This window comes from Hippocampus guttulatus, chromosome 16 (assembly GCF_054856545.1).
Source record: "Hippocampus guttulatus isolate MCC_2025c chromosome 16, RoL_Hgut_1.0, whole genome shotgun sequence".
Taxonomy (NCBI): Eukaryota; Metazoa; Chordata; class Actinopteri; order Syngnathiformes; family Syngnathidae; genus Hippocampus; species Hippocampus guttulatus.
The window spans coordinates 9,201,320-9,217,939 of NC_141276.1; the positions used below are offsets into that span (position 1 = coordinate 9,201,320).

A 16,620-nucleotide genomic window follows, 5' to 3' on the forward strand; every position below is an offset into this window, starting at 1 on the left:
TTGGCCACAGCTCGCATCCAGACCCTCACTCCAACCCACTCAGCCCTGCCTCTTAAAGGCACATACACGTACACAGAAACTAGTGTGCAGAATTTCCTGTTCATTTAATTTTTACCTTTTTTTGTGTTCGAATTATATATTATTGCCATGTACTGTAAATTTGTCAATTCAAGCATTTTGACATTTGTACACACACATATTCACATTTTTAAATGGGTGCTGTTCCACTATACATTTCCCTTAAAGACATGACATTTTTCCGAAATGTTTTTAAATGAAAAGCAGCTTGGAAATGGCCCTAAAAATTTGACGGTACATCTTGATCAAGGCCAGGTTTCTTGAGCAAGGGTTACACCACAGCATGTTTTAAACATTTAACTCTTAAAGTATCTACAATCTTTTTTTTTAATTTAAGTCATTGTAATTTTCATTTGTTTCTTTTTGCTTTTTCAGCTTTTGAATTTTTTTTTTTTAATCGGTGCCTCCTGATGAAGACCCGTGAGGACACCACGGTGACCTTCGGTTTACTCCGCCATGTAGGCATCACGCTCAAAAAGAGTGTTCGCTCCTTGCATATAAACATGTGCAAGTGCAGTTCAAGGACGAGGGCCCATTCATAATCAATAACTGCTAAAGGTCCTAAATGAGCACATTAGTCATGTTGACTACTTTTGCTGCGTGCTTATTGATCAAGGGACAATGTCAAGTGCGATGACGGACAAAGACAAATTAGCCACAGGGAAATCGCCGCTCGCCTTGGGTCCATTTGGAACAACATCGGCCGATCCCGCTTGTCCGCGTCTTGTCTTTTTACTCTCCCCGTTCATATTATCGACCGGCGATTGCGCCGTTCCTGCTCGTCGATACGCGTCCGTTCTCCCATCAGGCAACTTGGCGGGGGTGGGAATTCAATTTGCCGGCGTTCATTCAAAACTATTTAGTTTCCTGGCTGCTGGCTGACTTCCGCGGAATGTGCTTGAAACGCAGATGTTCTCCTCCTCCGCGACTGCAAGCGTGGATACATTCAGCAGAAGCCGCTAAAAGCATTTCATATGAACAGTACTCAACAACACAAACGCCGATATTTCCACATTTCCACTTATTTGACTTATGTTTTCTATTTAATTGTTGGTGACTTTCTTTTGACTGTGCGCAATTATCGCCACTAGATGTCACCAACGACTCATGCAAAAGTAATTGTACTCGGTGCTTTTATCTGTGTTGTAACGAATCAAGAGTAATCGAATACAAAGCATTTGTGCAAATAGATATTTGGGAGAAAAGATGCGTGTTTGTATGTATTTTTTTTTCAGTGCAAATGAAACAAGACATCCCCATTCAACAAAGACAATCACAACTCAACGCATGAAAACGAAACTAAATAAATCAGCAAAAATAAGGTGGGTTCTTTTTTTTATTATTTATTTTTTTTAAAGCATTTTTGTCAAATTTTCTGCACGTATTTGACCCTGAATGACTAGGCTAACCCTAGTTTAAAACTATACTGTGAAACCCTAACCGCAGTTAAAAACCCGACCTTGAAAGCCTGACCCTATGTTGGAACCTTAACCCAAGTGTAAAACCCTACATTTAAACCCTGACCCAACTTTAAATCCTAACCCAAGTTTCACCCCTACTTTGACAAGCTAACCGTAATACTGTATATGTCATGTCTGTCTTGATTGTGTTCCAGCTGCAGCTGGAGTGAAGGGCAGTTCCCTCCAGCAGATGCCGTGTGAGTTTCTCGACCTCTCAATATATTCACTCACTCTTGGTTTTCATAGACTCTTGTTTGTAAGTGTTTTTGTTTTCGTAGTATTGCCCAAGGGCTTCATTTGCAAAGCGGTTTTGGTTTCACGCGTTGTTTTTCCTGGCGCTTTGTGACCAGCGACTTCGGTTCATACTTTGGTCGATGCGATTTTCTTTGGTAGATATTTTTGTGATCGCACTTTGTCTGAGCGTGCATCTTTGGAATCCTGAAACATTATTTGATTTGGTCAGAACCTAACAATATAAAACCCTAACCCTCATTCAAAACCCTGTTTTGTAAACCTACTTTAAAACCCTACTTTGAACCCCTAACCCAAGTTTAAAACCATACTGTGAAACCCTAAATCCAGTTTAAAGCCCTAACACTATTTTCAATCCCTACTACTCTAATTTGAATTCCGAAGTTTTATCCCTTCAAGAAACTCACAGCCAAGAAGCCTTGATTCGGTTTTTTTCCCTTCCTGAATAAAATCCCCATTTTAAAAACTGGACTTTGTTTGCTTGGGTTATCTTTCTCTGACGCTCATAAACATTTAAGTGGGGGAGGTATGGATATGTATGAAAATATAAATTTGTGCAGCGATGAAATACTTTTTCACAATGCTCTTTGATGGTTTCACATGCAGATGTGCATCTTTTTGTAATTCGATCTTTTGCCTCATGCAGCCGAGGGACCGGCCTGTTTTGCAAGAATGCTTGGCAGTATACCCAGTTATGCACAAGAGGTTGAATTGATGAAGCTGCGAAGGCTCTTCTTTCTGCCAGATGTTTTGGAACAAAGCACTCCATATTTCGGGGAAATTGGGTCATCAACAGGAAGTCTGTTCATGAAAACGGGGAGTCTATCAGGAGGCCCGTGAAAGGGACACACTGTGCGTAGGGGCGATAAAAACGTTCGCATCGAGGACTTGCAATATCACCAGGGTAACAGAATTCTTGGCAAAGAAGACAGTCAGAGGTCGCCTCAATAGGACAGAAAGGGAATTGACAGAAGAGTGGAGAAGCACACACACAAGCAAGAGCATCAACAGAGGCAGTCCGTGGAGTGTGAGCGCTGCGACAGTGTGAGCCGCAGCCATGAGAAGTAAAACAACATTTTGGGATTTTTGGGGGACTAAAACGGAGCAAGAGGAGATTGTGAGACGAGCCGGTCAGCTGAAGCCTTTAACTACAGAACTGTGAGTCCGACGCAGTCAACAACTAACTTTACAGCATTTTGATTATTGTACTGTATACATTTTCACACATGTTCAATGAGACACACTTGAGGGAAACTAACCAAGAAAGTACTGTTGGCAACCCATTGCACTTGTTAGCAAACTGTAAAACTTTTTTTTTTCTTTTTGGGGGGCATTTAATATTTTTGTCCAGGCAACTCAATGGCCGAATGGGTCAGCATGTCTGCTTGGCGGTTTTGAACCACAAAACTCAAATCTATCCTTCCTGTATGGGGTTTGTATGTTTGTCCTGTGCTGAGTGGGTTGGTCCCCACAAGGGTGGCGGCCATGCTGGACCCAGCTGTCTTCGAGCAGTAGGCGGGGTACACGCTGAACTGGTTGCCAGCCAATCGCAGGGCACACATAGACAAACAACTATTAGCGCTCATACTCACACCTAGGGACAATTTAGAGCAGGGGTGTCAAACATACGGCCCGCGGGCCGGAACCGACCCGCAAGGAGGTTCAATCAGGCCCGCAGGATAATTTCAAAGTGAAAAAAAATGCATAAAAGACACAGAATTAATATTTTTAATAAGGTGCAATTCATTGAGTATCCGCTAGGGGACACTGTTTTGATCAGAGAAGAAGACAACAGCAGCCTCAGTCCGTCACTGAGACAGACCCATGACAGCAGACGCTATCAATAGCACTCTCACATTTACACATTTAAGCGCACTCTCCTTAGTTTGTAAGGTGTAGGCAGGGATTGCATTTAGATTTTATATGCACGTGTAAATGGTTTAAAACTTCCTTTCTTTATAAATCTCATTTAATCTTAAAGTGCATTACTATATTTTTCAATACCAATTACTTGTTAAAGTTTGTACAATCAGTGGGATCAGTTGCAATGCATATTTGTGAATGATAAAAGTAAATTGCACATTTGTCAAAGGAAATTTAAGGTGCTTCCTGAAATGTTTTGTAAAAGATATGTTCATTGCATTTCAACATTTTCCGAATGTTCTTGTTCTTCTTTATACCAAAACAAAGGAAAGACATATTGTTTTGGTTATTTATAGCAAAGTATGGTATCATTTTAATGGTCCGGCCCACTTGACATCTACCAAGGCCGTATGTTGCCCACCATGTGAAATGAGTTTGACACCTCTGATTTAGAGTGTTCAATCAACCTGCTGTGCATGTTTTTGGAATGTGGGAGGAAATCGTAGTACCCAGAGAAAACCCACGCAGGGACGGGGAGAACATGCAAAGTCCACACAGGAAAGGGCAGTGCCTGGAATTGGACCCCGGGCTTCCGCACTATGAGGCGGAAGTGCTAACCAGTCGCCCGCCGTGCCACCCTATATATACATAATACAACACGTTTGAATTGTTTTGCGGCCCTCTTTTTGCATGCACTGAAGGAGATTTCATTTCCACACACAGGAAGATGTTGCTAGGTAGCAGTGATCTGCGGGCACAGCTGCAGAATAGCAAGATGGTGTCTCTGCTGCCTCCTGTTGGTACAGAAGTCTTTCGGAAGTTTACCGCTGTCTCGCTGAAGGAGATCCAACGACGTCGTGAAGTCAAAGAAAAGGAACGACAGAAAGAAAAAGATGACAGCGTCCTGGTAGAGTTCACGGTTTGCCTTCGAGAGACAAATTCGGCGCTGCTTTAAGGGGAACATGTGGCTGGGAATTTGTCATCTGATTGGTTATTTCTGTGATTGGCAGGTGACAGAGGAGCAGCAGAATCCAACAGCTGACTTGGAGAGCGGGAAGCCCCTCCCATTCATCTTTGGTGACCCACCCCCTGAATTTGTCAACACCCCACTGGAGGATCTGGATCCCTTCTACCAATCAAAGAAGGTCTTGCAACTGGATCCCGTTGAACAAATTCCGTGCCTCTGCAGATTTTTTTTTTTTTGGTCCAGATCCAGTCTCTGACTTTCTGTTGTCTCTCCAGAGGTTTATTGTTCTGGATGGACAAAAGGTCATTCACAGGTTTAATGCCGATCCTGCTTGCTATCTGCTGAGTGCTTCCAACCTCATGAGGACCACTGCTATTAAGATCCTCCTTCACTCATATCCTTTACGACGCCGGTGTCAAACTCAGGGCCCGCTCTTGCCCGCCACATCATTTTGTATGGCCCACAAAAAAAGCAAATCAGGCATGTCACCTTCCATGATGTTTGCAAAAACCCGCACCAAATTTTTTAAATCGTCTTCTTAAAAAAAATCACGTTGCGATATTCACTCAAATCATATTGAAAAAGCACGACACAAAAATGTCTTAATGTTGTTGAGATTGTTGGGGTCAGAGCGGCCTCCTCTTTCCCGCGTGTTCGTTGAATTTCGGACGAGGAGAATGTAACAAGATCCATCCATTTTCTGACCCATTTATCCTCGCGAGGATAAACGGAGCCCACCCCCGCAATCTTCGGGCAAAGTCAGGCTAGAGCCAGAATCGAACCCTGCACCCCTGCACTGTGAGGCCGAGATGCTAACCATTCGCCCATGCCGGCCATTGTTGATATAAAATAAAGCAGATGAACAAAGGATCAAAAGATACCGCATCCATGTATCGCTCTACCCGTCGAGCTGTCCATCTGTCTTTTTCACTGTGTGCTTGTTTGTTCCTTCACAAAATTCCACCTTTTTCCGTGCTTTCATCCTGCTAACAGTGTTGACCAATTGTGTTTTCATGACGATGGCCGAGCCACCGGAGTGGAGCAAGTTTGCCAAGTGAGTTACACAGGAAATATTGACAGCGCTCTGTGTGTTTATGTGACTGCACAAGGTGGATTAACATCTGCTCTCAAGTTCTAGTGTCAGTCAGCAAGTAAAAGCAATCATGTCAAAGGAAAGCCCGTGTGTCATTGAACAGGTCCACTTTTATCGCCATCTACGTCTTTGAGGTGCTCGTCAAAGTTGCGGCCCGAGGTTTCTGCGTCGGTCAGTTCACCTTCCTCAGGGATCCGTGGAACTGGTTGGACTTGATGATCATCAGCACGGCGTAACGCACAATCACACATTCACGCATGCCACGATGATCAATGATGATGATGATGATGGCCTAAAGAAGAAGATGCTCTGTTTTCAGATATCTGACAGAAATGGTCCAGTCGGGAATTGTTTCTGCTTTCCAAGTCCTTCCGGCTCTAAAGCTTATCTCAGCCATACCTGGTGTGTGCGCATGTGTGTGAACGTGCGTGAACGATCACGAGACTCGCCATTTTATTTATTTATTTTTAATCTTATCAGATGTGAAGAAAGCACTTGGAGCAGTGGCGCAAACTGTAAAGAAGATGGCCCACGTCATCGTCCTGAGCCTCGTGTGCCTCAGTGTCCTGGCCACGCTCGCACTCAATAACTTTATGGGCCACTTGCGGCAAAAGTGTGTCATGATGCCAACGGTCAACTACACGTTTGAATACGTTGAATATCATGAGTATATCGACGACCCTGGTGTGAAACTGATGATTTTTTTTTTCTTTGTCACATGCGTGATATTGATTTGAAATTGTCACATATGTGTGTGACTGCCAGGAAACCATTATTATCGACCCGGACAAGAGGATGCTCTGCTGTGTGGAAACAGATCCGATGCTGGGTATGTGTATGCGTAACACACACTCACTGTCCAACCTTGGCTGAGCAGTGGTGAAGAAATGTTGACATTTGCTTGTTTAGGATGTGTCCAGAGGGGTATAAGTGTTTGAGAGCGGGGCCAAACCCAAATTACGGCTTCACGAACTACGATTCCTTCGGTTGGGCTTTCCTGGCTCTTTTCAGAATGATGACTCAGGACTTCTGGGAGAACCTTTTGCAATTGGTCAGTGACGAGATGTTTGTAGATCACGTACGCTAAACGTCGCCAGCTCCATATGTGACCCGGCGCACTGGTTTGTCTCTGCAGACGTTGCGCTCAGCCGGTCAAGCCTTTACCATCAGCTTCTTGGTCGACATTGTGCTGGGCTCTTTTTGCCTCTGCAGTCTCATTGTGGCGGTGGTCGCCAGGGCCTTTGTGGAGCAGAAGCAGGCGGAGATGGCCGAGGCCAAGCGGAAAAGCAAAGAATATGCTCTTGTTTTGGAGATGCTGAAGGATCAAGAGAAGGTTAGGTGACATGGAGTTTAACTCCTTCAATCTCAGCAATTTTCACTGGAGCAACCTCCTCAATCCCAGCGTTTTACTGGATTTTGACTGATCTTGCAAGGCCCACAGAATATTTTGTTCTAATGCTATATAAACATGGAGCCTACCAAAATAAAGTTTGGACTCTCTTCTTTCAGCAGAATTTTTTTTTTTCGATCTTTTTCCATTCTTCAGCAATCGACATTACAAAATGGCTAAGTTTCATGCAAATAGCGATTCTAGGGCAAAAAAACGAGAAAAAGAGCTTTTTGTAAAAGCATGCATTTCAATCACATGAGGCACCACTGCCACCTACTGGTCGCTTTTTTTCATGATTTACAATGCAAACGGCTTATTCTCATTGACAGATTGCATCAGACCCTCCTCCTCTCTATGACACAAAAAAAAAAAAAAGACTTAGACGTACAAGTACGTCCTTGGTAGGCGGGGCCTAATTTTAAAAAGACGTACAAGACGTCTTGTGGAATGAAAGAGTTTTACTGATGTTGTGTTCTAGATCCAATTCGGCTGAGCGTGTGTGCGTGTGTGTGTGTGTTTGCAGGTGGATGGGAGTTCTTGCCTCACTGAGAAGCAGAATTTATCAGCAGCAGGTGTTCATACACCCACACACACACACACAAATATGTGACAAGATCAAAACTTAAAACAGGAAGAAAAGCTCCAGTCGTGGATGACGTGCACTGCGCAACTAATTGGATCAAGACTATGCAAAAGTATTTTTTTTGTTTGTTTTATTTATTGATTTATTTTTCAGCGTGTGAGGATGAGCAACGGCCACGCTCACCGTGCTGCCGCACTTTCGCCGACATCTTCCTCAAGTGGACCTGTTGCAACCGTTGCCGGGCTCAGCAGCGACTCCGCCGTTTTGTCACCGACCCCTTCTTCGATCTCGCCATTGTGGCGTGCATCGTGCTGAACGTCATTTTCATGGCCATGGAGCATTTTCCAATGACGCAAGAGTTTGACGAGCTGCTCTTCATTGCTGGGCTGGTCAGTGTGGAGTTGGAGAAGTTGTCCTTGGTCCTGTATACGGATCGAGGGAAGAACACTCGCTCGGGTTGTTTATGTTCTCCTCTTGATCTCTCACCTCGTCACTGTCTCAGGTCTTCACGGCGATTTTTGCAGTTGAAGTGGTCCTAAAACTTCTGGCCATGGGTCCCTACCTCTTCTTCCAGGTCACTATTTCTGTTTTCGGCAACTTGATTGACTTAACCATGACAACAAATAGCAAATATGACTTACAGTCGTTCTCATGATTCCAGGTTGGGTGGAACGTTTTTGACACCGTCATTGCTGTCGTTACCGTGCTCGAGTTGGGATTGGCGGACATTTCCGGGCTGAGGTTTTTGACACTGGTGAGTTTTATCGCTTGACTCATACCATCTTCCCAATTGCCTTCCAGATCAATAAAAGTGTCTGCTTGGTCGGCTCTCTAGTTCTGCGTGATGAGAGTGTTTAGGTTGGCCAGGTGGTGGCCAACCTTCAACACTTTGCTAAAGCTCATCGGCAGTTCCTTGGGTGTTCTGAGGAACTTCACTCTGCTCCTGGCCATCATCACCTTCACATTTTCGGTGATCGGAATGCAGCTCTTTGGACAGGAATACAAAGAAAATGTCTGCCGCATCTCAAAAGACTGCTTCCTTCCTCGCTGGCACATGGTGGATTTCTTCCACGCCTTCCTCGTCACCTTCCGAATTCTTTGCGGAGAGTGGATTGAGACAATGTGGGATTGCATGGAGGTCGCGGGTCAGCCCGGATGTCTTATCTTCTATCTATTTGTGGTGGTCATCGGAAAGCTGGCGGTGAGTCACCACGGACAGAACAACTTTCCTGATCTTCGTAGACCTGTTCCAGACTCTTGGATTTTTTTTTAATGTGTTCCCCATCTCCATGCAGGTTTTGAGTCTGTTCCTGGCCTTGTTGATAAAATCTCCCTATGGAGCTCATCGGACAGCTTCAGCAGTAGAAGGACAAAACAATCTGCGGATCGCCTTAAACCGGATAAGAGGGGCTTTCATCGGCATAAAGTCCCAGGTTCTGGGTCATACGGACAAGAAGACAGAATGGAAGGCCCAATCAGGAATCAATCTAAATCCTCCTGGTAGGAGCCAAATTGAATTTGTTCCCACCACCATAGTTCATCACGCAACCGAATGCCATTCTCAGTCTTAGGACTTAAAAGTGACGAGGTGAACCAGAAGGAGTTCTTGGCACTTACTTTTGTCGACTCAGAAGAGTCAGAATCAGAGGTCAAGGACCTTGGCTCTCATCAAACCTCCAAAAGTGCATCCCAAACATCCGGAAATCAAGACAATGAGGAAGAAAAGGACTTGCAAGTAAGCTCGTCAGCATCTTCGATGTAAAAGCAACACGCCAAAGGCGCTCAAATGAAATATCTTGTTTGCTAGAACGGCGACTTGTTAGTGGGCGCGCACAAGCGTGATGACCAAGACACGCCTGCCAAGTGCTTCTGTGACCGTATGAACGCACACGCACACACTCAAGTTACCACTGAAAACGAAGAGCCGATCGAAGGCTTTGCATGGCGCATGCGTGTGTGTTTCAGAGTGTTACCGATGCTGTCCCGTCTTGAACATGGACTCATGTCCGTCAGGACTGCGAACCTGGTTAAATTTGAGGCGTGCGTGCGTCTCCGTGGTTGAGCACAAATATTTTGAGGCATTCATTACCTTTGTGATCCTGCTGAGCAGCGTAGCTCTGGTAAGTATTCGTCCCTTTTTGTGACGTCATTGACGCATAGGTATATTCAAATGTTGATGGTTGCAAATGTATCCTGGAGCGCAGGCCGTTGAAGATATCCACCTGGAGAAGCGATGGCTGCTCAAGACCATTTTGGTGTACGCCGATCAGGTGTTCACGTTTGTGTTTGTGCTGGAGATGCTTCTGAGGTGGTTCGCCGGCGGATTGAAAAAGTACTTTACCAACCCTTGGTGCCGGCTGGACTTCCTCGTCGTGCTTGTAAGACACACACAGTCTCATAAACGCGCCAAGCTAGCGGCATGATACGAATGCGACCAAATACAGTGGTACCTCTACTTACGAACATCTCTTCATTGGAAATTTTCAAATTACGAAACGCCTCAACCGGACAATATTGCCTCTTGTTACGAAAGAAATTTCAAGATACGAAAGGTAAAAAAAATACAGTATGGTCTGCTACGCGCAGCTCCGAGTTTCCTGAACACAACATACTTATTAGCGGCCCTGGCATTGGCTGTTACCGAGCATCTTCCTGGCATCCCATTGGCTAAGAAGGACTTCTACCGTGTGTGTCTATGTGTGTAGATCGATATATATGTGTCTATGCAGCGTCCTCGTCTTTCACCCCTCGGGCCATGAGGTGTTCCGATAGTTTTGCCTTGGACAGTTTCGAAGGATTGTTAAAAGCCGACAAAAGCAAACGTCCTTGGATTAGTTCTTTACTAAACAGGGCAAAACATGACAAGGACGCAGTTAAAGGTTAAATGACCATCATTTTTATTCTTTATGCTATTCTTTGCTTTGTTTTTTTTTTACATTATGCACAACTCTCATTTATTGTGCAATAATGTAATTGGAACAAGTATTTGTTACATATTTTCACGCGTTTTTATGCTTTATAAAACATTTATGTCTGAATTTGAGGAGGCTTGGAACGGATTAGGGCATTTAGATGGAAAACGCGTCTCTACTTACAAAGTTTTCTAGTTTAAAATTTCTTCCAGAACATATTAATTTCATAAGTAGAGGTACCACTGTAGAGCACAATGGGATTGCCTAGGCCAAGGGGGTCAAACTCATTTTGGTGACGGGCCACATTGTAGTTACGGTTTCCCTTAGAGGGCCATTATGAATTTTGGGAAACCATATAATTGTTGAATATCCTCCACATGTTACATACACAGCGCACAACAAATTGATGGATAACTAATTTTAAAATCAGGAGTCAAGAATAATGACTGTTATTGTGGATTACATATGACAAGTTGACATTTTGGTTCAGACGTGAGCAAGCATCATTGAACTTGACGTGCTTGATTTTCTTTTCGCGGGCCACATAAAATGATGTGGCGGGCCAGATCTGGCCCCCGGGCCTTTACTTTGACACCTGTGGCCTAGGCTATCCTATGCCACCACTGCTAAAGAAATAAGTCCAATTTTTTGGAAGAACCAGAGTACAGTTTCAAACTCCGAGGGACTTTGACATAAAAAGAACATTTTGTAACAACATCTGGTAAGCTTAAGTTTCTCACACAGACTCAAAAGCTTCGTCAAGTCCAAAGTGTCCCTGGTTTCTAAGACATAGTGAGACAAGCGTAACGCGACCAAAACTTTGTCGTCATCTGCCAGATATCTCTGCTTTCCTCGACTGCTACCATTCTGGGAATTCCTCAGCTGGAGGCCTTCAAGTCACTGAGGACAGTGAGACCTCTGAGGCTCTTGTCTCGCTTTGATGGCGCAAAGGTGAGCAAGACAGCAGAGCGCCACCCGTCCGCACGGACTCACGTGTTCACGAGTCGTTTTCGCTCGTCCTCAGGTGGTGGTGACAACACTGTTCGCAGCCTTCCCGTTCATCTTGGACGTGCTGCTGGCTTGTCTGACTTTGTGGTTGATATTCGGCATCGTAGGAGTGAATATGTTTGCAGGAAAGTTTTTTTCTTGCGTCAACGCCACTTACCAAGACATATTTCACACCGAAGAAGTCAACAACAAGACGGACTGTATCTTTCTGATCGAAGAAAACTTCACCGAAGTCAGATGGAAGAATTCCCCCATCAGTTTTGACAGCGTTGGGATCGCTTACCTGTCACTCCTGCAAGTGGTCAGTCAAAAAAAGTCGAGCAGATCTATAAAGTCCGCTTGCATACATACGCTGGATGCAATCCGTATTGTAAATATAATGCGGTGCAACCGTGTACGGCCCACAATTCTCAATGTGTACCCAACGGGTCCGTAGGCAATATCCGGTATGCGGTCAAAAGTTTGGAAACACTTTCAGAGGGGAAGAAATTCAAACTATATCAACCTTTTTTTGGTTTCACAAATAATTCCATCAATTTTTCTCCATGATCTCACTGACTCGACAGTTTGATGATTTGACGTGAAAGGTTGACCTCATTGTTTGCTTGATTGACTGACTCTTTCTCTCAGGCGACTTTCAAAGGCTGGTTGGACATAATGTATTCCGCAATGGACTCCAAATGGGTTAGTAAGTCCGTACATTGTCACGGTTACTGCAAATAGAATTTCATGACCAATTTAAATAACGATGGCTAACATACCTTGTCCTGTGCGTGTTTGTGCGTGCGTGTACGTGACCCGTGCGATTGCGTGCAGGTTGAATCGCAGCCAGAGTACGAGGCAAACGCGTACATGATCATCTACTTTATCATTTTCATCATCTTCGGCTCCTTCTTCACTTTCAACTTCCTCATCGGCGCCATCTTCGAGCACCTCAAGCAGCACAAAGCCAAGATAGGTTTACACACGCGTGCACGCAATGTTCTACTTGTGTCCTCACATTCATTTGAAGGGGCTTTTTTGTGTTTGTTTACTTGGGAGCCATAGGTCTTTTCATGACAGAAGAACAGATGAAATTATACAATTCCCTGAAGACTTTAAGCTGTAAGAAACCCCGAGTGACCGTACCCCGACCACAAGTGAGTCCAACTCCTACTCGGCTTCAAAAAACACATTGTGGGTCATCGTTTGAGTGGGCTGCAATTTTTCTGCCGTTTTGTCATTGTCTCCGTCATCAGAATAAGATTCGGGGGTTGCTCTTTGACCTCGTGACCAAAGACGCCTTCGATATCTTCTTCATGGTGTTCGCTTGCGTCCAAGTGGTCGTCATGATGGTGGAAACGTGGGACCAGAGCTATGAAAAGGATTTTATTTTATATTGGATTCACTTTGCCATCATCGTCCTCTTCACCGCCGAGTTCGCGCTGAAGGTCACTGCCCTCGGACGACATTACTTTGCGTTTGGATGGAACATCTTTGACTTTGTGCTGGTCATCCTCTTCATTTTGGGTGAGTCAACAGATGATGTACATTGTGCCGAGACTAATATTACCACATCGTTAAAGCCTGTAGAGCGGTTTTGAGTCGTTTATTATAAGCGGCCAAGGAAGGAAGGAGGAAAGCAGTCAATGAAAGGAGGAAGGCAATCGGGTTTTTGAAACAGTAATTCATGCCTTTGTCACATTCCGGCTGGATTACTGGAATGCACTTTACTTTGGAGTCAGACAATCCTCCATGAAGCGTCTCCAGTTGGTCCATAATGCTGCTGCTCGCCTCTTGACGGGTACTCGTAAGAGGGAGCACATAATTCCGACTCTGGCATCCCTTCACTGGCTCCCTATACATTTTAGAGGTTTTTTTAACATCCCGTTATTCATTTTTCATTCTTGGGGAAAAGAGCTCACGAGTGGATGATATTTCAAGCGATCACTAGGAGTGGTGGCAGATAGTATGTGTGGCCCAATCCATAGATGTCGATTGACATAGATGAGTGTACATTTGTCGTTGGTTGAATCCTTTGATTAACTTTGATTAACGTTTCATCTTTCAGGATTGTTCCTGTCAGACCTGCTCGAAAAGTACTTCTTGTACTCACCCGCAGTCTTCAGTGTGATCCGACTGACCCGCGTCTGCCGAATCCTTCATCTCTTCTGCGTAGCTAAGGGAGCGCGAAGGCTGCTCAGGGTTTTGATGAGGTCACTTCCTGCCCTTTTTAACATCGGCCTCTTCCACTTTGTCATCATGTTCACGTTCTCCGTCTTTGGCATGAAGTACTTTGCGTATGTGAAGAAAGGAGGTATGATAGACGACATTTTTAACTTCGAGACATTCGGGAGCAGCATCATCTGTTTGTTTGCCATCACGACGACCGCCGGGTGGGACGGTTTGCTCCATAACACCATGCAAAATCCACCGGACTGCGATCCGTACAAGGAAAACGCCGGATCGCCTGTCAGGGGAGACTGCGGTAGGCCGGCGGTGGCCATCGTCTTCTTCACGTCCTACGTCATCTTGTCTGTCCTGGTGGCGATCATCATGTACATCGTCGTCATTTTGGAAAACTTCAATATGGCCGCCGAGGGCAGCGCTGACGAGCTCCGCGAGGCCGACTTTGAGATGTTTTGTGAAACCTGGGAGAAGTTTGACCCAAAAGGATCACGTTTTATTCACTCTAGGTGAGCTACACCCGCACGATTTTTATTTTGTGCAATCGTGGGTTTTTTTTGCCATCATCATCAAAACTGAAAAAAAGAAATATTTCACTTTGTATGTAGTGAACTAATACAACATATATGTTTCACTTTATGAAACATTTTACTGAAGTAAATGGACTTAGCCTCGATAGTGACAATTTTGGGCACCCACCCGTGGATGCACCCTGGGGACACTGACCGGTTGAAAGCAGTCAAGAGCGTGGAGTCACACGTAGGAAGACGTCAACAAATTTAGGTGATGCTGAGTTCCCGCGTGGGCGTGTCTAAAACCGTATTAGAGGCCGTTGAAGGGCTTCTCAATCTTTTTGGAACTGAATTGAGAAAATACAGTCTTCTGGGAGGTCCTGGTCGTATAACGAGCTTTAAAAATTAAAGATGTTCATGTGCAACCTACTATGCTTGCTGTTGAACTTTTAGCCAGCTGTCAGATTTCTGCGATGATCTGAAAGAACCGCTGAGGATTGCCAAACCAAACACAATCAAAGTGATCAGCATGGATTTGCCTCTGGCTGCTGGGGACAAGATCCACTGCCTAGACCTCCTTGTGGCCCTCACTGCTCAGGTCATGTCGTTTACATTTTTTTTCAAACCCATTCATGCATCCCGTAACCTGATAACATGATAAGCTGTCCACTGTAGTAATCGCTGTCCCTGAAAGGGTTAACGTTGCCTTGCTCAATGTTCCATGTGTGTCCAGGTGCGGGGAATTTCAGGTGAGCTGGACAAGCTAAAAGCTAGGATGGAGGAGAGGCTCAAGGCCCGCAGCCCCTCAAAAGCCATGGTCTGTTCTCCTTTCTTCTACCGTCCGACACGATGACATGGTTATTTTTTCCGCATTTCGTGCCACGGCGTTATTTCTGACAAGTTGTCCCCCCCGCAGGAATCCTATCAACCGATCAGCAGCACTCTGAAAAGAAAGCGGGAAGATGTGGCGGCAACTGTCATCCAGAGAGCATACAGGAAACACGCCGGGCAGTCACCAGTCAAAGTGAGGGAGGCCGCTCGTCCCGGCGGGATCCCGCAGGATGAAGATAAAGAGCAGTCGGTCCAGGTGCAGCCCGCTAGCGTACGCTGACAACCTGACGTATTTCATCATCTGGTTACAGTCTTTCTTGATGAAAAATGCTATCTTGAGGAATTTCATCCGATGGTATCAAGCTAACTAATAGTTGTAATCTTGTATCCTGCTTTACTAACCGGAAAGGAGAAGAGGAGAACACACTAATCTTAGTCTTTGCGCTTTGAAGTCTGATTGTCTGGAAATTACTTAGACAGCATTGTTATCGTGGCCGCTGAAGTTCAAATAAGCATCCATGTAGAACTATACAGTATACGTACAATATATCGATTTTTTTTGTACAATATATCGATTTTTTTGTATTATTATTTCACAAGGGTGGACTGGTTAGCGCGTCGGCCTCACAGTCCAGAGGTGCAGGGTTCCATTCCAGTTTGTGCCTTCCTGGGTGGAGTTTGCATGTTCTCCCAGTGCCTGTGTGGGTTTTCTCCGGGTAACCCGGTTTTCCTCCCACATTCCCAAAACATGCATGGCAGTTGAATGGAACACTCTAAATTGTCCCCAAGTGTGAGTGTGTGAGCGTGGATGGTTGTTCGTCTCTGTGTGCCCGGCGATTGGATGGCAATCAGTTCAGGGGTGTCCCCCCCGCCTACTGCCCGAAGACGGCTGGGATAGGCTCCAGCACGCCCCGCGACCCTTGTGAGGATTAGCGGATCAGAAAATGGATGGATGGATGGATGGATTACTCCACAACAAAAATGTGAGGACAATGTCCAAGTTCTTGTTGACGCGTGTTTGGATTTCGTTCGGAGGGATTAATATGTTTATGGAAGTCAGTGTTTTTGTTTCTAACTTTTGTTGCCTAACTTTTTTTCATCCATTTGGAAAGATGAATAAATGTGACTTTCTGCTTTGCTATGATGCGTTTGGTGACTTTTTCAAAGCTTGCACTCTTGGAAATGGGCCTTCTTTGCGGGTCTCCGTGGAAAATCAAGGTCACCTCATGGCCGCATCATGGTCTTGTTCATCACAGGTTCTCGTCACCAGGGAGACGAAATGAGGGCACTGCTGGTTAAATGCAAGGCCCCGTATCGGCTGTCAGACCGCAGTGAATATGGACACAACGTGAAGGTCACAACGATGAGCCCACAAGTACAAACAGTTAGCTGGAATGGAAAGAAACAGAGCTCCACGTGATGACATTCTGCAGCTCAGCCTACCTAAATTGACTGCAAAAAAGAAAAAACATCTCGGTGTTGTATTTGATTCTACTCTCTTTTCA

General features: G+C 45.0%; 1 protein-coding gene and 1 long non-coding RNA gene across 2 annotated transcripts in view; both read left to right on the plus strand.

Annotated features, from left to right (window-relative positions):
* The window catches only part of LOC147192945 (uncharacterized), a 127,942-nt gene extending 125,709 nt beyond the window's left edge, over positions 1-2,233 (plus strand). Inside the window, exons 8-10 of the long non-coding RNA XR_015103206.1 lie at positions 454-536; positions 1,314-1,400; positions 1,694-2,233. This is a non-coding gene — a long non-coding RNA (uncharacterized LOC147192945). The remainder of the gene's footprint in view (positions 1-453; positions 537-1,313; positions 1,401-1,693) is intronic.
* Positions 2,234-2,436: 203 nt separating this feature from the next.
* LOC147192947 (sodium channel protein type 4 subunit alpha B-like) lies at positions 2,437-16,254 on the plus strand. The gene is made up of 31 exons (XM_086133018.1): positions 2,437-2,948; positions 4,377-4,572; positions 4,664-4,798; positions 4,896-5,013; positions 5,584-5,674; positions 5,817-5,945; positions 6,033-6,115; positions 6,194-6,397; positions 6,479-6,542; positions 6,623-6,764; positions 6,849-7,046; positions 7,627-7,675; positions 7,840-8,075; positions 8,189-8,260; positions 8,348-8,440; positions 8,522-8,887; positions 8,982-9,186; positions 9,252-9,421; positions 9,494-9,563; positions 9,652-9,806; positions 9,891-10,064; positions 11,436-11,549; positions 11,623-11,907; positions 12,237-12,290; positions 12,423-12,560; positions 12,641-12,745; positions 12,845-13,115; positions 13,657-14,281; positions 14,738-14,882; positions 15,018-15,101; positions 15,201-16,254. Exons 1-31 carry the CDS (start codon positions 2,848-2,850, stop codon positions 15,393-15,395), a joined length of 5,067 nt encoding a protein of 1,688 aa, XP_085989144.1. The 5' UTR covers positions 2,437-2,847; the 3' UTR covers positions 15,396-16,254.
* Positions 16,255-16,620: the final 366 nt, after the last annotated feature.